We start from the raw sequence: 23,949 nt of genomic DNA on the forward strand, positions 1-23,949 counted from the left end.
CACTGTTTTTATCATAGACTATGTGAAAAACTTTACAGTGGGAAAAGACAAAACAAATCCTTTCAGATCTTGTTTGACCCATAGGAACCATATGCACTGGATTTCTGAAATAAAAACCTGTTTAGAATAAGCATGTTGAGCGAGGGCCCGTGCTGTGAGGTGGGGCTCTTGAGGGCTGGAACTGGGTTAAGGGTTTTTTTATAATGCAAGGCTGTCCAGAAGTCTTGTATCTGTATCGCTTCTCTTGACGCATGATGTGGCTCAGATGTTTTACTCAAGTTGCCAGGTTGAGCAACAATCCTCTGAAATGAAACGCCCTGCTGGACCAGAGAGACTAGGGAATGGATTAGTAACTTCTTATTAAACACCCCCTCTCCTTATTAAACACCCCCTCTCCTTAATAAACACCCCCTCTCCTTAATTTACGTATGGATCCACTGCAGATGTGGATGGTAGATAGTGTTAATCAGGTATCACCTTCCCAGCTGACTACAGCCATTGACTCTTGCCATTCAAGAACCAGTGTTGGAAGGCAGTTGGTGAGTTATGCTGTTCAGGCTTTGTAGCAGGGCTGTGTGAGAACCAAGAAGCTGAGATCTACCTGAAGGAGCAATTGTAGCTCTATATGTGGACACCTCAGGGCACAGGTGCCCCATAAATGTGGTGGCCTCTGTCCATACGTGGTGCAAAGGCACCATCTACTTCAGCTTTGCTCTACCAGCAGCAAGAAGATTTTTAGCCTTGCAGTGTGAGGCAGCACTGACCTCTGGAAGAAGGGATAAGAAGCACTGACAAGTGGCTTTGCAGCAGCATCTTTGTGCAGAGAGGCAAGAAGCAGTTTGTTGCTGCTGGCTCTGCTGCCTGGTCACCGCATGCTTCCACTGACACCCATGCTGAAAGCTCCCGGCTTGTACTTTGCGCATGAAGCATTTTCCTCTCACTCAGGTATTTCATGGGATAGCCCAATATATCTTCTGCCTGAGCACAGAACTGGATAAATAGCTAAATACCTGTTCACAAGCAGGTTTGAAATGCAGCTTAAAGGTGCTCATGAAAACAGTTGAACCTCGCTGGCCGTTGCTGAGCTGGTGTGGGCACACAGGGGTTGATTTTTTTCATTGTTTAATGGCAGAGCCATGCTGCTGGGACACACAGCCTCAGCAAGGCTGGACTCATGTAGTGGCATGATGCCAGTAACTCTTGGGAAAGCCCTTACAGTCACCTGGGCTGTTCTCAGTGACGCACAGATTGTCCCTTGCGCTAACACACAGGGTTCCCAGAGTTGCAGCTGCCCTCCTAATGTCCCCAGCTTGGTGAGCCCACCTCTGGGGAGATATGGGGTCCCACAAACCTGTGGGAATGCCCATCCCTCCTTGCATGGTCACTGTGCCTCAAGGGTTAACCAAGAGTTAGCTGGAAGTTAGTGTGCACCCACAGTCTGGGAGGAAAGGGGCATTGCTTCTCTCTGCATCTCCTTGCCTGAGTACTTCTTCAGTGCATGCTGCACCTTTTCCACCATAAGACCTTCCTGGGATGAGAAAACCTTTTTGTGCCTTCTACTGGAGCAAGTGTTAATAACTGTAAGTAGCCCCAAAGATGCGGCTTTGAATGTCCACCATGTACAGAGATGTCAGCCTTGGTAGGATCTCCAGTGAGTTTTGGCAGAAGCTATGCTGCTTTCTCTTCTCCAGTCACTGTTGATGTTCTTCTCAGGTTTTCTTTTACTTTAATGAATTCTGGTGCATGGTCTTCCTCCTTCTCCTGCTCTTTCTCCAGCTGTAATAAAGAGGAGTCACTGTTATCTGTGTCTGCTACAGGACAGAAGTACATTAGCTACATTAAAAGTCTGAGTTCATTATTGCTGGGTGTCCAGATATTATTGCCCAGAATTGAATAACTGTGTAAGTGCACATGTCAGTGCTCTCTTTTTCCAAACCATTAAGAGCCACATTCACCCATAGCTTCTTTTTCTGGCCCACTGGAGCATCTATTTTTCCCTCCAGGGAGGAACCTCTCCAGCACGTAAGCAGGGACTGCCCCTCTGCAGAGCTGTCATGGCAGAGGGAGGAAGAGGTTTCAGTCCCTCCGGGTACAGGAGGCCTGTGAGCCTGGGGAACGTTCTCAGCTTTAGGTATCATCTAAAGGGGAGTAACTCATTGTGCTGCCTCACTTCAATGTGCAAAGCCTTTATGGCTCTGCCCCTAAACTGCCTTGTTTCGTATTCCTGATTCTTCTCTGAGAGGGTCAGGCTTTGATTTTCTGGTGGTCTTGGCTTGGCTGATATGATTAAAAGGGAGCTGTTGTGCCATTAATTAAATAAACCATTGACATCCATCTTTAGTGCAAATACTGACAAGTAGGACAGGGAATGAATTTATTTTCAGAGGCAGCAAGCTGACTGGCTGCTTGCAGCTATTTCAGTGGTGGACAAGCACGGAGAGCAACAGAGGACACCCCATGGGACCTGGAGGAGACGCAGGGCCAGGGACACATGGAGGTGACATGAGCTAGGCGGGTCTGATTGTGAGGACGAGGCAGTGCAGCTGCATAGGATGGCAGAGGGATGCACCCTGGCTTTTGTTTTATGGAGGAGTGTCAGCACTATTCCTTGAATTGAGCCGTAGCCAAGCCATCTCATGGGGTGGTTAGGATAACCTGGGGATGACTGACAACTTGGTTCTACCTGATCCAGCCTCTGGTGCCTCTTTAGCAGCTCCTTTTCAAAGGGTGATTGCAATTTCTTTGCCTCTTCCTCTTCCTTCTTCTGTCTGAAGAGCTGGTTTCGCCGTCGGTGCTCAAGCACCCGCTGCAGCTCTGGCTTGCTCTCCACACCCAAGCCTCTGTGGATCAAAAACAGATAAATCAGGGCTGGAGCTGCTGCACTGAGTGTGACCCTGCCCTCCTGGCAGCCCCAAACCCTTCTCGCTCCTGACACCAAGGTGCCACAGCTTTCCGTGCAGGAATGGAAATTGCTGTTCCTTTGGCTTGTGCTGGTTTTAGCATTATTTATGTCGGTGACGGCTTCAGCCGCACTGAAAGAATTTTAAATAATGAAGATTTTTTTTTCCACCAGCAGGGGTAGTCATTGAACTGCAGTAATTGTCCTGGCAGCTCGCATCCCAGGTTTGCTTCAGAGCTGAGGGTTGAGCTGATTGCTGAGCGATCCCTGTTCACGTGGAGAGCTTGGGCCGAGAGGCCAGAAGGAGAAGTCCTCTCCTGAGGTGGGTACCTGGCTCCCCTTCATCACCCAACACATCCCAAGCAAAGCTGCGTTGGTGGTGGAATCACTGGAAATGAGCTATGGCAAGGACACAGGCAAGGCTTAAATACCTGGTAAAGAGCTGAAAGGAAAACTCCAAACAAATTTCAGAAACTTAACTCTTTGAATGTTGCCATGCCTGAATTTAAGCACTAAGGTTTGTCTCCTACATCTCACCCTGACCAATTTTCTACTAGCTTCTGCCCCCTAAAAGCAGCATGGACGTGGCAATGCAGGTAGTCAAAGCTTTGCTGGCTTCCGGGCAGACTCCATTGCAACTGCATGTTTTTTGTGTTGCAGAACAGATTATTAAGAGATCAAGGTTGCTTTTAAACAGGTTATCTTCCGCAATGGCAAGTGCAACATAAGTAATTTTGCAAGAAAATACAGAAGTAGATGTAGTTGGCTGAAGTAATGTTTTAAAGAGGAGTTGAAGACATTGTAGCTGTTGCGTGGGGAAGGACCAGACCCTGACCACTTTCCTGGTCTGGGTTTAACGCTTGTTAAAATCAGGAGGCTGAGAATATTTCAGGTCCTAAAAAAAAAGTCACAGGAGAGGTGTTGTAACATGGGGATGCCTGGGGTTCCTGCGGCAGAGATGGCTTTTTCAAGGCTGGAGGCCTGCCTTGGGTTGCTGGAGGCACAGAGTTTGCAATGTTGTCTTTGGATTTATTACTGCTCTTTGGTTTAATCAGCCTGTGTTGTTAGTACCCAGAGGTGTTGACTAAGGTAAGGGTTTTGTTGCAGAAGCCACTGCTGTGGGTTGCTTCCTGTTTCTGCCTAAGGGGAAAAAGCAAAGCAGAAATGGGAGCAAGCACTGATCCTTCTCTCTCCTCTCCTGCCCTCCACAGGACCATGCAGCAGAGAGCAAAGCTGTTGGATTTGCTGGTGACTTAAGGACATGTATCGATGCTACTCTTCCATCCCTCTGGCAGACCAGTGCCAGCTCTCTGGCTGCTGTGAACCTGCACCAGTGCTGCCAGCATCAATCGTCCTGGGAGCTGGACTCACCAAGAGAGACTTTAAACTGATCTGGCTCTGACCAGGCTCTAAGCTGGATGAGTAAAGGCTTGATCTCTTCCTGCTTTTAAACAAAAAATAAAATAAAAATCTTTGGTTAAACATATTTTATTAAAAATCCCAACAAGAAGAAACCAGCCCAGATGGATTGTTGTTTGCTGTGGGATTTGCTCCACATATTCGCTGAAAATCATTTGGGAGGCCAGAGCTGTAGCAGGCTTGAACTGCTGCCTCAGGCAGCGCCTGTCCCTGAGCCATGCAGCACCAAAGGACAGGGGCCGGGGACACAGGTTGGCCGTGGTGGGGCTCCTGCCAGCTCCTGATGGCACGTGTGGGTACGCTATGGTGACAGGCACAGGGCTCAAGGCCAAAGTGCTGATGCCACTTGGCATTTGCCAGTTTGAGGTTTAGCCCGGTGCCCCACATCTGCTGCTGTTCATTTCTGCTGCCCTCACTGCAGGAACATCTTGGTGCTTTGTTCTGTGGGGGTTAAACTGGAATAATGTTCTGGGAGATCCAGGCTAAGGATGCTGGGTGAACCTTTAACTGGGCAGCATCACTAGGTGGGATATGGTCGCTGTCAAGACAGGGTTTTAAAAATACCTGGCTGGTTTAGTTGGCTCTGCCTTGATGCTGGAGAATGGCCTGGGCACGGTCCCTGTAATTTTTCTGCTTCTGTGAAAGTCAAATCCAAGCTGAGCCCAGGCAGTGCCAGAACTGGGTAATGCACCCTACTGGCAGGCGTGATTGTTTGCCCAATTAACACATGTGTCTGGTTCTCGTGATGAGAGCAGTCATTTCGAACAGAGGCTCTGCTCCTTTTAATTAGGGAGTCAAAGTGTGATCATGTCAGAATATTTCATGGTGTTCAGATCATTTTAATATAAAGCCAGCAGATTTCTTGCTGTGCTAGACAGGCTCTGAACTGAGCATGCTTTTGTTGCACTTGGGTTCAGACGCTTTCCACAAGGGGCTGATGTGGAGGTAGGTTCTCAGACCCTGGTGTCATTATCCTGATGTTGTATCTGTACCCCCAAAGACTTAAACTGGGGTGATGGGGTGGGGAATAAGGGATGTGAATACTAGCTGTATCTCTGCCCTAGGCGCCTCTTGATTTATAGGGAAGCAGTGATTAGCCTTTTCCACATACAAGTAATCTCACAGCAATGCCCTCACACAGCTCCAGTAGCTGCATCCAGCCCACACCTCTCACTGCCTCTGGGTAGAATGTAGAGGAGGGCTGCACATTGGGGTGGGCTTGGCAAGAGCTTTGGAGAGGTGGAGATGGCAGAGCAGGGGCCTTTAGCTCTGTTTTTGTTTAAAAATAAGCTGCCACATCAGCAAAAAGGGTTACGTCAGGTTTTACACCATGTTCACATGCAGGTTTATCCTGCCCCTCCTGCATGCAGGCCATTGCTGGCACTTGTGCCAGGGCTCAGCACCGCAGGCTGTGACCTCCTCTTACCTCTTGTGGTTCATCAGCAGCTCTCTGTGCAGCTCCTGGTGACTCTTCGAGGCTTTGACAGGGTTGAGGAGCTTTTTAGGTTTGATCAGGTCCGGGTTTCCATCTATGTAGTCTGGGTGAGTCAGGATATTCCTGCTGTCGGGATGTTCCCGCTGGATTTCTGTGTACATCGAGGCTGGAAGACAAGAGAGAGAGGTGGCAGGAGAGGTGGCATCCGAGGGGTGTGGGAGCCCTCCGGTGCTCTCCTCCCTGGGCAGGTGGCTGTGCTGGGGCATTTTGCAAAGGTTTAAAAAATATTCCCTTTGCTGGGAATATATATATATATGTATAATATTCCCTTTGCATTGTTGGAGAGACACGTATTAATTAGATCACTTCTAAATGACTTGCCAGCCACTTGCTTCGGTGGCTGCAGCATTGAGTGCCAAGGACTAATTAACACAAGATCAGCCCAACTGAGGCTGGGAGCAGCCATACCGTGGGCTGTGCTGGGCTCTGCTCCTGCAGGGGGGGAAGCTGCAGGATTTGAGGGGTCCAAGGAAGCACCAACGTCAGATTTTGGTGACACCCTGCTGACCTAGAAGCCAGGACCCAGCCCAATGCCAAGGAAAGCATAGCTCACACGTGCAGTAACAATTTGTGTGTTCTGGATGTGAGAACAAGGGCCTGCAATTTTCTAAGTAGTGGCAGCTTGGATTTCAGGCAACCCACAGGGTATTCTCACTGCTGGTATTTTCCAAGTTCTCTACACTTCTCCTTTACAAAAAAAAAAGAACCCACACAACTATACAAAGGGAGCGCAAAGCACATTGTAAGACGGGATACATGCAGCGGGCTGTGCTTTAAGTGCAGAGCTGACTGCAATTATTTCAGTGCATGGTCTAATCAGGGGCCCAGGAAAAGCAATTAATTCCTGACTATTCACTTGAGCAATTTGAAAGTTTACCAGTAAGAACAAAAAGTCCCAGAAAAAGGGTGTAGGCAGCTCCACAGCTCCAAGTGTTTCATTATTACAGTATTTTGGGGTACCTAGTGAGAGGCTATATGGATTGATGGAGCAGCAAGGAAAACAGCTTTTGTTCAGTAATATGGTCTCTCTCTCTTATCACAGTCTCATGTACAAAATGAATAAAACCCTTTTAAAAAAGAAATCAATAATAAAAAAAAGCACGAGAAAGCAGGCTATGCCATTCTTTCACAGTCAGTAAGTACTCAGCAAATGTAAAGTGGATTGCAATCAAACAGAATTGTGTAAGAAATAATACTGCTGAAGAAATGATTCAATATCAAACAACTTTTCATTGAATGTTAATGTGGCCAGTGCCCTGCTGCTTTGGGAACAAAGGAAAACAGATCAGAGCCCATTACATGAGTGTAATTGGGGTGAATAGTTCGGTATGTATTCAAAGGATGCTTGGAAGCTGGGACCAGTGATTTTTTGTACCGGGTTATGTTCCCATAGGATCACACGCGGCTGCTGGCAGCAGGGAAGGAGCAGAGTTTTGCTGACTGATGGAAGCACCAGGCTGGATCTCACCCTGCTGCGGCTGGTGCGCGGGCTGGAGAGATGCAGAGCTGCAGAGCAGCCAGAGGTTAAGGCAGCACCATCTGATGGCTGACTTTTGTTACATGAAAGATGGTTTTTGAACAGTGGAAAGCACATGGGGTTTTTAACCAGGGTAAAATTGCTGCGGTTTGTTCTCCTAATTCTTCCCTTTTGGGGGGTCTTCTTTTCCATAGGAAAGGAGGTGGACAAAGGAAAAGAAAGGAAGGTACAAAAGCAAAGGTTTGTTTTGGTGTGAATGAAAAAGATGAGCTTCCATTTCCAGTGACAAAGTGGTGGCTTTATTCTTCTAACAAAACAAGTAAATTTCAAAGAATACCAAGGGTTTTTTATAGGAGCACCACTGTTGGTCAGCTGTCTGCACAACAGGGTTTTAATCTGGAATTGCCCCCAGGATCATCAGGGACCCCCCTGCCATGGGGCCTGCCTGGTTTTGCAGAATTTTGGGGCAGTGCCATGGTGAGCCTGGAGGTCTTGAATTGGAGAACGTGGCTATTTACATGTGCTGCATGGCTGAGGTTTGTGAAAGGCAGCAGTGAAAAAAAAAAATCAACCTATTTACCAGAGGTAGATGGAGGGATTTTCTCTGAAACTGGTGCAACTGGAGATGTTGGGAAGGAAGGAGTGGGAGGCACTGAGGTAGGCTGGAAGTGTTTCTGCCCAGGTGGCTGATAAATGAGCATGCAGAAGTCCTTGCAAGGAGTGTAATTTGCCTGAGCAGAACAATGCTGCGGGGGCCAGGACACCACAGGAAGCTTTTAGGTTGGTTGTCGCTGTGCTGGATGTGCCCAGGGGCATGTAGGCACCCACACAATGATTTGTCTCATGCTGCTGTGTGCTGAGGTTGCTGGAAGGAGCCACGAACCTCCCTCCAGGAACTGCACTTTAAGTCACCATAAGACCTTAGTGTGGAAAAATTTAAGGAATGTCTGTATTTGCATTGACCATTAAAACATAAAAACAAAAACAAACCAAAACATTGCAACCTGAAGCACAGCTTGGGGTTATGCTGGGAGTAAGGACAGGACATCCTTTCTGCAAGCAAAAAGGGATCCTGGGCAGAATGCTCCTCTTGCAGTAGATCTATCATTGAGACCTGATGTAATTCATACCCGTGTATAGGGAGACAGACTGCTATCAGACTGTGTTTTGTCATTATTTATAGTGCTGGAGGTGTAAATCAAACCAGGTCTCTGCGGTGGATTTACAGCAGGATGTCTGTTTTTGCATGATTCGGCCGTAGATCAATGAACAAGCCTCAGCTCTGGCACCTCCTGGGCCACCACCATAAATCGGCGATAGGTGTTAGACATTTTTATATTGTTCTTGGCAAGATACAAACAACAACAACAAAAAAGCATGTGCATTTTTGACACCCTCTGCTGTACTCGGAAAGACAGTGTGACCTTTCAAATAGATCTGCTTTGGACTGTGGCTTTTAAAAAGTAGCTGTGTTTGCTTCAATTAATTTAGTGTTTTGCTTGCTTTTAAATATTTTCCCCTTCCTTATTTCTAGAAGCCCGAGGCTTTCTAGGAAAGCTGCATTTCCAAGTGACTTTCTGTATGTACAAAGCAGGTTTTTGGATGATGAGGCCGGGGCTGCTGGCACATCTCTGGACTTCAGGCATGGTGCAGCTCCTCTCCTAGCCGTGGCTATGAAATGAGCTCCCAGCCTTCATCTGCCTCCTGGGAGACCCCACAGGAGACGCTCAGCATCTCAGAGGTGCTGAAAACCCAGCACCCCCTTCCCTGGCCTGTCCCTGGTTGTGGGACTGCCTGGAGGAAAATTATTTTATAATAGCTTGGTCTGCTCTGACATAAAGCAAAGCTCAGGTTCCTGGAAATCCTTATAAATCCCCCAGTTCCTGGGAGACTTTTGATAAAATTGCGAGTCTGCAATTCTGGCCCAAATTCTTTCCACTTCTGATTATGCTTGGCCTCAATCTTTTGGGAAACAGCATAACAGTTTTGGAGAGACATTAAATGCCTTTGAAAACCTGAATGTCGCAAATAACACCTTAAATATACCCTCAAGGGGTGTAAAGTGTGGTGTGTTGCTTGGGGCACTGGGAGGACAAAGCTCTGAGCCTGTTCCTGCAGAGGACAGGGATGCTCGTGCCCAGGGGCTGGTAAAGCTGCTGGGGCTGAGCTGTGCTTCCCTTGCTGCTGTATTTGGTATCAGGGCTTGGAGATGTCCTCCACAGAGCATTTATTTAGGATTTAATGACTTGTCTCTGCGAGGCTGCCCCTCTGTGTTGCGGCTACACAGTCTGTGCTGCTCCCAGCCGCCGGGATGAAAATAATCCCCAGGAATGTTGTAAGGGGATTATCAACCCCGGGCAGGGCGGGCAACCAGGGTGCTGCTCTGGCTGCCCAGCTCCAGCCGCCCTTCCCAGGGGGAAAATACAGAAGGGATTGGAGAGAAAATTGAGTGTTTCCAGTCAATGAGTCTCCACCGTCTGAAGTGTTTGCAGACTTATTTCTGCTGAGAACTGATTTCCCAACAAGAACGTCTAGGGAGAGCTTTTCCAATAGTGGCAGAAAATGGCCAAACTGCTCTTGTTAAAAATATTTTATGGGAACACCTTTCTGGGCAGAGAGTGAGCCTCCGTGAAATGTCATCCACGTAAAAATAGGCAGAAGGCATTATTCGGGGAATGGGAGCCAGGGCCAGATGTGGTTATTGCTTGTAATTCCGTGAAACCCTGGTAATTGGTGGAAGAGATGAAATGGGGGAAAAATGTGGATTTAAGCTCACAGCCCCAGGTCTGGGTTTGCCGAACCACTGACCTGAGGTTTCCTGGGCAGAAATGATCACTTAAAATCGTAGCCTCTGGTTTTCTAAGTCCCTGGCATTTGTTCATGATTTTTTTTTTTTTTTAAGAACTCGCAGATTAATGACGGGCTGCTGAAAGAAGCTGGTCACACACATCCTGCAAGGAATGGGGCTGCAAACCATCGTGCTTAATACAGATCGGTAAAGCCAGTTTCAAGCTATTTGCATGAATAATAAGAACTGCAAAATAATTTGAGTTCATGACACATCTGCCTGCAACAGTGGGAAATCTTCTCTATTCTGGAGATTTTTTGCCATTCCCAAGAACTTGGTGTTTCTGTTCTGAACTGCCACAGAGTGGTGTCTGCCAGAGAGCAAGCACAAGATGCAGCAGCTCCCTGCGGTGCCGCCAGCTGCCCAACACCCAGCTCATCTCCTTTAAAAGCCTCCTCTCACAGAAATGTAGCATTTTCTAAAAAACAAAACTCCAAACAAAAGTTTCTTCATGTTACTGGGATCTTGTTAGGTACATCAGTGCAGAATAGTTTGTGATATGATTGATCTGGGAGAAACTTTTCAAAATGGGGAAGAATTCAATAAATAAATAAATAAATATTTATAATATACATTAAAAAATACATATATATATATATTTTTTTGTGGATGAGCCCACAGTGGGAAGAAATGGAGCATGGGGAAGATTTCTGAGCTGGATTCAGGGGTACAAAGATCTTGAGGTCTGCACGTATTTTTTATTTTTACAGGATCTAAGCCCCTTTTCATGGCCATGGCTGCCCTGGTGTTTCCACACCACAGGCTCATCCTGTTTGCTCTCTGGGGAGCCCTCCTCTCCTGAGGATAAGGTTTCCAACCCTTCCTCCCCTCAGGCAGCCCTTGGGAGCTCCTGATCCACTTCTTGCTTTAAGGATTATAAACACAGTTATAAACAATGACTGTTTGTGGTCAGGACATTTCCATGTTTAAGGTGGAGTTGGAGTTTGGCCCTGTGGCCTCTCCCACTGCAGTGTCATGGCAGAAGAGGTCGTGTATGTTCAGTCCTACAAAGAATTACGATGGAAGCTGGTCTTTCATATCGGATTCTTGAATTCTTGGCAGTGCCAACTTGCATGACTTTCCTGATGTTAATAAATAGTGCTTTATGAAGTCAGAATAGCTGGGACTGGGGGGACTCTAGAGCTGCCCTCATCCATGTGGGCTTCAAGCAGCTTGTCCTGGCCTTACAAGCTGAGAGATGAATTCTTGCTGGGGTGGACCTCAGCAACACACTGGCAGCGCGAGACACAGGCTGCCGTGTGTCTCAGCATCCGTACATGTGGTGCAGACACCGGATCAAACAGAGCAGTTGGGAGCAGGGACTTTGACAAGCGGTGGTGTATCGGAAAACAAGAGTTGCTTGGGCTCCCCTTCCAAACTCACAGGCGGCCTGGTGACGTGCTGTCTGCTCTAACAGCACCCCAGGGAGGAAGGCTCTTGGGATACCCGGGTGTTTCTGCTGGCTCAGCATTTCCCTCGCACATTTACAAGTAAAAAACACGGTGGGGTTGTGCCTGCCTCTCAAATATGAGAAGCACAAACACCCAACCCGTCTTGCTGTTATGCCCCGAGCAAAACACCAGTCCTGCCATCACATTAATGACTGCCACGGCTTCCAGCCCTGGTGATGGAGAATAATAATAATAATAACACGGCAAGCCCAAAGCTTGGCAGATGCTGCTTGTTATCCTCCCCATCCTCATTGTGGTTTTCCTCTCCCCTGGTTCCTGTGGGGTTGGCAGCTTGGGAGCCTCTCATACCAGGGGCCTGGCACACTCCCCTTGCCTGTCACTGGGCGACTGCGTCTCCGATGAATGATACGCGTGCTCCAGAAAGGAGGCAAAGAGCCTTTGTCTGCTTTTAATCTATGCTTTTAAATAATTAAGCCAGCCTAATTCTGGTATTTATAATGCAATGAGGCAAATGTAACTTGATGTGGCTGCTCTGGGAAATGGGTCCCAGCTATGGGGTCGCTCCTCAGGGCAGAAGGTGCTCACCACAGGGCAGCTCAGCACTGAAATTCAGAAATTAACCCCACAGGGTTGCAGGGTGAGAAAGAGAAAGACCACCCTAATGGAGGTGTAAGAGCAGTGCTTAGTGATGAGCGGCTTTGTAGGGAAAGCAGCAATATGCCAGCATTTCTGGCCCTTCCTCCTGCGAGAGGAGCGAGGGGTTGGGCCCTGCTGTGTCTGTGCTCGCTCTGTCCCTGCTTCCTGCCACCGGTCTCTGCAGATTTTATCATTCTGAGGATGCCAACAGGGACAACAAGGCCCTATGTGTCCTGGCCCTGCTTCCCCACAGCACCATCCTGCCTCTGCCCCTGCCCTTGCCCACGCAGGGGATGGGGCTGCCACCAGTAAATCCAGTGCCACCACCAATACAGCCACTGCTCCTCCCAGTCCAACCAGTGCCCCCAGTCCCACACACTCCTCCTGAGCACCTGTCACCAGCTACAACCACTCCACAGATGCCCCATAGGAAAGGACCCTGAGAGAGGGATCCTGGCTAGCTGGGGCGAGCCGAGCCCTCTGGTGCTTGGAAGTTTCTGCACGGGCTTGGGCTGGCTGAGGGTGGAAATGCTTGTAGTGTTTAGGCAGCAGCAGCCTCCTCTCTTGCTGGAGACAGGCGGGACTGGGCATGTTGGTTAATAATTTCATTTAATTACCTAGGACTGTGATAAGCAAGGGTGCTGAGGCAGGGATCCCACTCTGTTAACAATTACCAAGGAAAGCCTGCCTGTGCCTTTTGCAAGCAGCATGTGGAACGGCTCGATTAGTTTTGTTAAGCAGTGACAGATGCTCAGCAGTCCTTGATAATGTCGCAAACTTGCTTTTAATATATCATCAAATATTTGCTCTGTGCATTTGCCAACCTATGTAGAGACACGCATCAATCATTAATGAATATTTTAAGGTAGCTCAAAGGTATTTTGTGGAATGCAGAGAAAATTGTTTCACTTTGAACCGTAGGGATTACACTAGCAAGTACCCCCTTCCCAGCCTAATTCCTCCCCAGGAACATTGAACTTCAGCATGGGTTCTCCTGGGGAATTCCCTGAGGGATATGGGTTTGTTTTGGAAGGGAAGCTTCTGAAGTGCCACTGCAGAACTACGGAAACATGATATCCCAAACCAAACTTAAAGCAGGGTCCAAAGTCACCTGTGCACAGACAGGCACGCGGTGCAGAACATCCCCATGGGAGCTCAGCAGCCCATGCCCAGCAAGTGCAGGTAGGGGACACGGGGATGTGGGGAACCCCGGGACAGCTTGGGGGCCCTGGGCTTACCTGATTTCTGCAGCGTGGCCCTGGGGAGCCCGGTGGCCCCGTACTGCCCCGTGTCCCACGACATGGGGCTGCTGCTTCTGCCCGCCTGCACTCCCGCTGATGAACTTTTAGGTCGGGTCCCACAAAACTCCTGCCTCGTCTCTCTGGTGGGGGTGAGGACAGAGGCTCCTGTGGAGGCTGCCTCCCTGCCACCCTGCAGGGACCCCACGGACCCCCAAAACTTGCTCCTTTTGCTTTTCGTTGCCGGATGATGTTTTCCCAGGCGTGAGGAACAAGCTAGTTGATTCCCCCCCCCCCCCTGCAAAGAAAACAGCTCCCCGCCTGCCCAGGCGCCTGAGCGCACCGAGAGGTTGCGTCCCTGCTCCACGGAGGGTGATTTCTCCTGAGTGTGCCTTAACCACGCTCCCAGAGAAATCAGATCGGCCCAGAGGAAGCCGCACGCCCACTCTCTTTAGCAAGCACTGCAACAGCAAAGCCCGGCACCAGGGCAACCGCTCGTGTTATCGTGATCATTCCCAGTGCGTTGCAACACCCGCTGCGCACCAGCACTGCGCTGTCCCAGGGGCAAGGGCACGGGGGGAGGCGCAGGGGCTGAGCAGCCTGGTTCTGCTGCCCAGGGCTTGTCCTGGCCTGGGGAGCCTGAGGCTGTGGAGGTGGTGGGGGGAGAAGGAGCTGAAGTGCCCCAGTGGTTCCTTTAGGCTCTCAGCTGGGTGCTGCCCATCGCCCCATGTCCACTGTCAGTCTGGGCTTGCAGAAGCTCACCCAGTGTTTCTGTCCAGCACTGTTGGTGGTGCTGGCTGTGTGCAGGGCCCCCCAGATCATTTTGCCAACCCCCCTGTGTAGCAGCGTGCAATACAGGAGCTCCAACACTCACCTGAGCCACCACTCACAGGCTTCCCACTGCCACCGGCACACCTGGACTGGAGGGAATATTCCTTCTGGAAGAAAAGAGAGAGAAGGAAATGGAGAAGGACTGTCTGGGTATTGCCCTGTAACAGACGGTGAAATGTAGGAAGAGCTAATGGAGACTTTAAAAATCTCTGTATTTTTAACCTCCTTTCATTTCATTGACACAGAGACTCAAAGCAGGAGCAGAGCATCCTGCTGCCCATGTTCCCCTCTGTGTGTGTATGCGCAGATGAGAACTTGCATGCATCCCCACCACCTGTGGGCTGGACAAGGGCTGAATTTCAGAGGTCACTGAGAGCCTTTGCCTCCAGATGTGGGTTGCGGCAGTGGGGGGGTCACAGAGCAGAGGCTGTGCTGGTTGCACAAGCTGCCTAAGCTGCAGCCTGCCATGCAGCCCACGCACTGCCCATGACTTTCAGGGCTGAGCTGATTCCCCAACACCAACCCTAGCCCTGGAGCCTGACTCCTTGCTTGCATGCTTCAAAATACCATGGCTTGATTTCTAGTCAAAGAAGAGCTGGCTGCACATCTGTCCTGCTTTTGTGTCACTGCTCAACAGGAAAAGGGCAGGTGCTGAGCTTTGGGTCCACGAGTTTGCTGGAGATGTGGCAAAGGGGAAAAAAAGCATCATGTTAAGCTTGCTTTCAGCTCCCAAATGAGAGCGGTTGTGGCTGGTGGATGTGGGGAAGGAAGGACCAGCATTCAACTGAGTAAATCAACCTGAAGAAAGACAAGCTAAGTTTTCTGCTACCTCCCAGTGCTGACCAGCTGCCACGCTTGGGCTCTGCTTTGCTGGCAGTGGGTCTCGGGGGTTCAGGACCTGCCATGCTGAACCTGAAGCAGTCTGATGGCAAAGCTGTTTTCCCAGGCATTCCTTGCACAATGACTCTCTCTGCTATCTAAATTAGTCGGCAATTTTAACCTCTGCTGCTGAGTCTCTGGGATTCACAAGAAGGCTTTGTATTCCTCTGCAGCTCCCTGAAGGCTATTGTGTCAAGGCAGCTGACTGCAGGGTGATATTAATCTGGCTCCTCCAGACACCCAGCTGCCTCGATTGAGGCCTCATTTCTTATGAAATGGCTTCATGTCCCAGCATGGGGTGACAAAGAGAGCTCGTCCGTGCACCACTCTTTCTGGGAGGTGTCACCACACAACCTGCTTGCGTGGACATGTCCCCTGGGCCTGCTCTTATTAAAAAAATCCCAGATATGCCAAGTGAGTACCTAGCACTGGCTCCTCTGTGCCTGGGCCCCGCAGACAGTCCGAGGGGAGCTCAGTGCCAGGGCTGTGTCGTTATCAAATCTCCACTCCCAGCTTGTGATGGGGAGCGTGGGTGGCAGGGAGCGCTGCTGCTGGTTGTAATTGGGCTCCCTGCCCACGGACAGATTTCTGGACCCACTGAAGTCACCCAGGTCTGGGTCAACCGCTTCACCCTCCTGCTGCAGGATGGACACCTCCCACTTCAGGTGGAGTTAGCCCAGCTGTAAGTGGGGCTAAATGCAATAAAGCAATGTAAATAATAAGTATCATCGTACTGTGTTTTATTGTTTTATTGTACACCCAAACTTCCTGTGTATCACCCTGACCCCAGTGCATGGCAAAGCTCTCCTAAAGCAATGGAATGCCTACAGGTGGCATTTCCTCAGGTGTAGGCTGCTTTGAACCACTGGCTCTGAGCAGGAATCCTCCTCCCTGGCTCCTGCTGACGGATGTGATGCTCTCCTGCAGCTTGAGGCCAGCCTCCCTGAATGAACTTGTTCTACACGTGGATGCTCTGATATCTACTCGCACCAAAGGTGATAGCTGGTAATTTTGGGTCATGTTTGTGATTTGTTGAAAGCAGTCAGAGAAAATTGCCCTCATCCTGGAAAGGGAGAGGAGGATGGCTTCAGGCAGGTTCAGATTGATACAGGTGCCATTAAGGTGCAGCATCACAGCATCTATGTTGCACAGTGGCCAAAGTCTGAGCTAATGAATTAGGCAAGAAATTGCTGCAATCAGATCATGGCAAATAAGACGTATTAACGCGGGCGAAATGCCACCCAGGCTGAGAAGTGATCTGCATCTGCCGGAGACCTGGTTCTGGGAGGAAGCAGCAGGGCTGGAAGTTGCCCAAGCTGCTGGTGAGTCGGTGAGCTCGGAGAGAGGTGCTCTGTCTGTATGCTGTAAGAGCAGCTGCTGACACCGGTTCAATGAATGAACACATCTGCTGATTCACTGGTCTCATTGCTTAGCCCAGAGGCTTTGAAGGAAGTTGTGATGACCTGAAACAACGCATTGTGAGCTGGCAGATCAAAGCCAGCATTTCTGTCTCTGATGAAGCCACAAAACATGAGATGCAGAGATAGGCTGAATTACACCCTATCACTGCTTTCTATCAGCCCCAAATGCATCTGCTTGCTGCTCCCAGTGCTTCTTATGAAAATGTCTCCAACATGCTCCTGGACACTGGGAGGTTGTGTAAGCTGTTGCCCATATCTCTTAGATTACTGCTGAATTCTGCTCTATCTGTGTTCATTTGCAGCAGCTGGGACTGATCCAGACCTTGGTGAAATCATCCACTGGAAGAAACTTCTGAGGATTAGTAAGATTTTTTCCCATCTGTGATGTAAATGCACAAAAATCTGTCAGGCTGATTGTTTTGCTGCAAAGTCCTGCCATGTGAGGTGCAGAGGCTGATTGCATCCAGCAAGCTGTTGCACATGCTTGCTGAGACAATTTTTTTTTTTTTTTTAAGGAGAAACAAAAGGAAAAAGGGCAGCATGTCCTGGAAAGGGCAATGTGTCCTAACACCTAGCATCATAGCTAGCTTTCCACTGGCCCTGCCCTGAGGAAGTGCTGGAGTTCGAGCTCCTCTGCCTCACAGGGGCAGAGCGATGCTTGGTGAGGAGCTTGGCTCTGCCCATCCTCTGCTCCAGCCCACTGTGGCACAACGCTCTTTTGGCAGGGTTTGCAATGGGGGCTGGCAGGCACCCAGGTGTCAGTGACCAGGTGCATCCCAGCTCTCCCAAGCCAGCAGCTGAGAGCCACTGAACTGCCCATGTCATGGCAGGGCTCTGTGCTAAGCGTGGGGAGCTCAGAGACTGGATGAAAAACCTGCCTGCACTGGCTGCGGCCCTTCTGAGCTCCCACAGTACTGAGGGCTTGCTCCAACCCAGCTCCCTGCTGCCCACGAAGCTCATGACATCGTGCAGAGAGATGAAGCCACCCTGCAAGGTCCCCATGCCATCAGCTTGATGTCCCTTCTTGACGACCCAGCGTTGTTGGAGAGTGATGTGGGATGTGGGAGTGAAGTGGGACAGCCCAAACCCCGGTGGTCCTGGGCTGCCCTGCACCCTGCTGCCCTTGTCCTGGTCAGCACACGCCTGCCTGCCCATGGGTGATCAGGTTTGCCAAGCCAGGCTGTGAGCTTGCGTTACTCCTGGTCCCTGGCCATAGCCATGCCTGTTCTCACTATCATGTTGCAAAGGGCTTTAAGAAAGATCAAGTTATTGGTGTTACATTTCATTCCTGGGCTTTTGACCTGTGCAAATCTGCAGCATTTCTTGGGTTGGATCAGAGCTGGGAGTGGACACACGCAGACACTCTCAGGAGCTGCGGGGCTGCGGGACACCCGTGGTTTGTGACTTGGGTTTATGGGAAGCAGCCGGACCCAACCCTGCTGTGCCCATGCTGCTCATGGGGCGTGCCGGCCAGGTGGCCACTCTGCTGCCGAGTCAAGTGGAAAATTTCAAATGCCTCGAATAGCGCTTCGTGTTATTTTATTCATAAAGACAACACAATTTGACACAGATGAGTGCTGCGCTGACCTTTGTATGCCTGTCACAAACACCGCTGGCTGGGCCGGTCCCAGAAGGCAGGCCCAGCCCTCCCACAGCCGGGGAAGTGGTGAAACAAGGCCGGTTTCAGGGGCTGCCCACAAACAGGGCACCGGGAGCTAATGTGGGCCAGCAGCAGCCTGGGCGCAAGGCCCTGCTCCTGCCCAGACCTCAGCCGAGCATTTCCTGCAGGTTAATGAGCATGAGTGGTGGCTGGGCTCAGGCCCCTGAAGGGCACAGGGAGGCTCCTGGCATCTCCCCAGCACAAACTGGAGCCGTGTGTCCATCCACCCATCGGCATGGTGCCCCCAGACCTGACACCTTGCCTTGTCCCTGAGGCACGCGTCCCCTGAAGCTCAGAGCTCTTTGCTCTGGGGTCTTGCCATGCACAGAGCCTGGTTCCAACCCATCTGAGTGCTGTAAGCAGCACTTCTGCTGTACCAAACCATTATTTTAACCTGTCTCAAGAGCTTATTTTTGCCCCTTGCAGTAGGTTTGGTTCCACTGATGATGTGGAGCACCAGGCTGCTATTTCTGGGGACGCTGCTGACTGCACGGGGAGAGCATCAGTCACTGGCACAAAGGGGCTCCGACAGTTTCGGAACGAATTGCTGTCATGCTGCAGAGAGACCATTAAGAAACGATAAAAAGCCTTGAAGAATGGTTTTTTTCAGAGAGTGAGGCTTATGCCACATGAGTGACAGGGACAACATTTACTTGTGGTGCCGTGCCAGCTGCAGTGGCATTGTTGCTCTGTGTCACACCCAGGCACTGCAGGTTAGGGGCCAAGGACAGTGCTGTGACCCCTTAGCTTGGGAAAACGGGGTAAGGAACAGGGGCAGGAGGGAAGGGGCCACAAGGGAGGAGGTTTGGCTGCTACCTGCAGCAAGGGCAGATGCCACCTGCTGGGCTGCGAACGGAGGAGGCAGCGGGTGAAGAGGCGAAATGTCCCTGTTATCGCAGGCGTTATGAGAAAGCAGCAGGTGCTGCTCGAGCGAACCCCCTGGAGCATAGGGAAGCAGCAAAGTAGCAAAGCCTTTAATTGCTTTAATCCATTTCTATTTGAGGACCACTGAGCCATCCCGAACCTGGCAGCTGCTGCATTTCCACACAGAGATCTTCCCGGTCTCCTCCCTCCACGCTGCATCGTGTGCCCCAAATCATGCTGAGCTCCTCTGTGGCTCAAGCTGGTGCTGGAGATGGCAAGCACCACCGTGCCAGCCACCACCACTGCCAGACAAGCCTTTCTGTGTTTTTTTTTTTTTTTTTTTGGCTCAAGTTGGTGAAAACTTCCCAGTGGTGCGGCTCAGACCCTCCTTGCAGAGCACAGCCAGCTCTGCAGGTCAGAGCCACCTCACGGGGATGCCCACGCAGTGAGGACAAGGACAAGGACAGGGTGTGGGGTGCAGACACCTGTTCCCATGCCCTTTGAACCCCAGGAGGGTTGCTGTCACATTATTTTTTTTCTCCTCTCCTTTACCAAAGCCCAGAGCAGTGTCTGTGCTTATTAAGAGCCCTCAGCTGTCACCACCTGTGAGGCCTTAAAGGGCAGAAGAAGATGATGGGGCAGGTTAAAACTATCCTAAAGGGGTGTTGTGGAGGTTTCAGGACCAGCCCCAGTTCCCCTGCTCTGGCCTGTGCTGTGTCACACAGAAGATGAAGCTTGAAGGTGTTTGAAGCATCTGATGAGCTTTAACTGTTATTTTCGGGGAATGTGTTAATTTTGCCTAGAAATGGGCTTTTCATCAATATCTTCCTCCTGTCATTAGGCACTTAGGAAATTTTCTGGTGTACCAAGTTATCGTCTCTCGCTCCCGTCCCTCTGAACCAATGCTAACTGCAGGCAGCACGTGGCAAATCCTTTCCCTGAGCAGTGTGATGCTGCAGGACACCGAGGTATCACAGATCCAAACTACCATCTGATTTTTGGATTTGCTCCTGGGGCCAGTGCCACAAAACAACTGGCCTTGGGGCTGCCTGCTTTGGCCTTGTGTGATTGGTGTCACCATGCCAGGATGGGCACTGTGCTGGTCCCCTCTGTGGCCATTTGCTCCCCGTGCTCTGCTGCACTGGCATGGAGCAACCCTTTTCCTTCTCATTATAAACCTCTCCTCTGCCAGCCACAGACACAGCTCCTCTTGTTTGCCTAACTTGATTCTGCATTTTCCAAACTAAGGGCCCAGGATTTTTGTAGTTGGGATAAGGGTTTCCAAGCTCTTGAATGGCAAGAACCAGATTTTTCATCCATTCAGAGCTTTTTTTTTTTTTTTTTTTTTTTTTTTTTTTTTTTTTTGTAGCCTTCACCTCTAGTATCGTGTGAATGGCGTGTTATTGCTGGTGAGAAAACTCCATCAAGTGCAGCTACGTGTGCACTTCTTATGCAGGGTGGGTGATGGCAGAAGGCCAGGCTGGGGGAGCACCTGCAGCCCCCAGGGGTGCTGTCCCGTACCCCTGCAGTGCACACGGAGGGGTTTAGGGGTTGGTTTCCCAGCCCCGGCTCCCAGCGTGGGCAGCCAGGTGCTGCTGCGCCAAACAGGGCTCTCCCTGGTGCTGGCATGCTGCCTCTTGTTGTTTTAAACCAGCAGCAGAGTAAAGCTCTCCTAATCTCGGCTCATCTGACATTAGTGTAAACTGACACTCTTGGGAATTTGGGGACAGAAAAACTTTCCCTGGGGAAATGGCTGATGTGCAAACCCTGGCTGCCCTGGGAGCTGTTTTGGGAGAGGCTGCGCTTGCAGGGTTATTCGAAGGTGGGTTTGGTTGGGGTCAGAGGAGAGGCTGGTGCTGTGCAGAGCAGTGAGGGTCCTGCGGGCAGGGAACCAGCACCATGAGCTGCCCCAGCTCCTTGAAGCACCCAGGCAGGGCACCATGATGTGGTGGTGATGCCAGAACAGGTTTTTGGGAGCAGCTGCAGCCTTTGAAAGGAGGAATGTCCTTGGAGCCCCGCTGGCAACCTTTCCGGTCCCTTTTGTTGTGGAGCAGGGGATTGCCTTGTGCTCCACATCCTCTGCTGCCAGCCCCTTGGACAGCCGCTGTGCTCGGAGCTTGAAAGGGGCTCTGCCCAGACTGCTAATGGGGCAGCACTGGCCCTGGTCCCGCTCCCCGGTCCCCCGTGGTCCCCTCTGTGCACCTTCTGCGAGGGGTCTAGGGGAAGTGGAGCCGTCCTGCCCATCCCTGGAAGCTGCTCAGGGCTGCCAGCAAGGGGAGAGCCCTGGGGAAGGTTTTGAAGCCTGTTCACTACCAGGCAAAAGACATCAGGAGGATGGCACAGATCACCGTGAGTGCAGTGGGGCTGGGCTGGGAGCGCTGAGCAGGTGGCTCTGAGCCAAGCCTGACCTAACCAGCTTATTTCCCTGGCTGCAGCAATGCCCTGCAAGCACGCCAAGGCCCGGAGGTCACGGCCACGTGAGCAGAGGGCTGGGGATGAGCTGCAGGCAGAGCTCAGCCCCTGCTGGGGGGGGCTGCCCTAATCCGGAGTCCCGGGGGTGCCTCAGAGCTGGGCTGAAGCATCTGCATCTCTGATGGGCAGCGGGGAAATGGGGGGGCTGTGAGTGACACCCCCTGTAGCTGGCAATTGTTTGAGGGACAGGAAGATAGACTGATGTTTGCTGGTCCATCGCCAGCCCTGGTTCTCCTTCTGGGTTTTGGGAGCGCTGGCCAGGACAGTGTGAGACAAGGTCCTCAGGGATGGGCTTGGTGTTTGCTAGAGCCACAAAGCTGCTCCTGACCCTCTTGAATTATTGCTTAGGGGGAAGATCAGAGCCCACCCCCAAAGCCCTCTCCTGGGGAAGCCATGGCTCTGGGGCAGGAGCTGGGAATGCTGAGGGCTGCAGGGGAGGACCAGGACTGTTGTGGCAAAGGCCAGGCTTGCCATGGCTGGGGAGCATCACCCCGAAGTGTCTGCCCTGCACTGACTGTGTCTGCCGTGAACGAGGAGGCCGAGCTGGGAGGATTTTTTCTCTCACTGGTTTGCAAGCTCTCACTAAATCAGGCGCTGGAGCAGTTTCCCACGGCACGCAGGCTAACTCCTCAAAGCTTTTCTGCAAGTTTATTACTGCCTTGGCTCCGCAGAAGTGTGAGAGGGGCCAAGATCACTCCGGCTTTGTTTTATTCCTATCTTACATTCAGGTGTTTACCAGCCCTGAGGGATTTGCTGTCCTTGCTGGGCTGTGTGATGTCAAATGCTGAGCATTGCTTAAAATCAAAGGTACAACTAAGTCTTCTACTCCAGTTACTGTAGCTGCTGGAGATTATTTCCCTAGGATAGTGGGAATGCAATTTCATGGACTTTCAAGCTAGGGGGTCAGTTCATTTTCTATCAATTGGGAGGGAATCTGGGTTAAGACGGATGGAGAGCTGGCGACAGTTTTGGGCCACTGGATGCTGCTTGTCTCTAATCGGGGTCCTAGCCTAACTCTCATTCTTTGAGGGATTTTCATTTACATTTCACTTGCAATTTCTGATAGAGGGTGAAGGGAGAGAACAGAAGTTTCAATTTCTTGAAGCCTTTAGGACATCATAAGTCTGATGGCTGCTGCTGGAGTCTGGACAAGGTGAAAGCACGAACGTCTTCCTGGTATTGCTCTTGACAACTTGAATACACATTCTTAAAACAGTGTCTTGTAGTCTGAGTAAGACTGGGTAAGAAACTCAGACAGAAAGACCTGCCAGTTTTTCCTGACCTAGTGTGGTGTACGAGGGCATTTCTGGGACGGAGCTGGGAGAGAAGCTGCAGAGGAGCCAGACACTAAAGCAGAGTGGGCACACGGTGGCGACACCTGGAGATGTGGTGACACATCTCCAGGCACAGACGTCATCAGACGTAAAAGCAAAGTGACACCTAATGACATTTATGGCATGGCTGTCTCCAGCCACCTCCGTATGGCTTTGACCCTTACAGCCCTGCTTCCTTTTGCAGCTCTGTGGCCTCTCTCCTGGGGCATCTGGAGGAGAGCAGATGCATGTGGTGCTGTTGCAACCTGCCCAGCTCACCCCTGCCTCGGGAAGAAGCTGGCAGCTGTTCACAGCCCAAAAAATACTCGGGGGTGTCACAGGGCACGTGCGTAGGGTGTCTCCAGGGGCCACAGGGGTGATGGGTACAGCCCTGACCTCCAGGGAGTTTCTCACCAGGGATAGCAGGAGTGCAGCCTGTGCCAGCAGATGAGCATCCTGTGCTACAGGGGAGTTTGCTCGCCCCTGGTTTGGGTCAGTTAGGAGCAGGAGCACAGAGGTGGGGAGTTGGGGCCAAGGCTGGGCTGCGGGTGTATCATGGGGGCATGCTCTGTGCTGCACCTGCAGCACGCAGCCTGCAGGCTGACGGATGCAATCAGACATTTCTCCCCAGAAACCCAAACTTTGTCCTACTGCCATGCTCTGATCCCCTCCTCGCTGTCCTGAAAGCCCTGGCAGGGCCCCAGCGCTGAGCCCATCAGGTGGAATTACTTAAGAGCAGGTCCCTTCCCCCTAATCCCCAGCTTCTGTCATCGCCTCAGCACGCGCGGGGCAAAACAAGCCACACGTGAGCAGACAGTGCCTTCTCCCTAAACCCACCACCACTTCAGCCTGTGACGAAACCTCCCCATTACCTTTTTCCCGTGGGTCGCTCCCATGGTCCGGCACGTCTGCAGCACCCTGCAGGCACTGGCCCCGCTACGCCCAGGGGGACAGGAGACCACCACGCAGCTCCTTCTGCCCCGGCTGCCACCGTGGGGAGCCGAGCTCCAGCCCATCTGCAGCGGGGCCGGGCGGGAAGGCTTGCTTTTCCTCCTTTCTCCCAGCACGTGGAGAACTCATTTTCT

At 51.1% G+C, this 23,949-nt stretch overlaps 1 protein-coding gene across 1 annotated transcript; it reads right to left on the bottom strand.

Annotated features, from left to right (window-relative positions):
* Positions 1–801: 801 nt before the first annotated feature.
* On the bottom strand, positions 802–23,949 carry FAM107A (family with sequence similarity 107 member A). Its single transcript, XM_032194149.1, has 5 exons — positions 23,737–23,949; positions 14,299–14,362; positions 5,745–5,919; positions 2,684–2,840; positions 802–1,776 (listed from the first exon to the last, which is right to left on the bottom strand). The coding sequence occupies exons 1-5, from the start codon at positions 23,878–23,880 to the stop codon at positions 1,669–1,671; spliced, it is 648 nt and encodes a 215-aa protein (XP_032050040.1). The 5' UTR covers positions 23,881–23,949; the 3' UTR covers positions 802–1,668.

Source organism: Aythya fuligula, chromosome 10 (assembly GCF_009819795.1).
Source record: "Aythya fuligula isolate bAytFul2 chromosome 10, bAytFul2.pri, whole genome shotgun sequence".
Classification (NCBI taxonomy): domain Eukaryota; kingdom Metazoa; phylum Chordata; class Aves; order Anseriformes; family Anatidae; genus Aythya; species Aythya fuligula.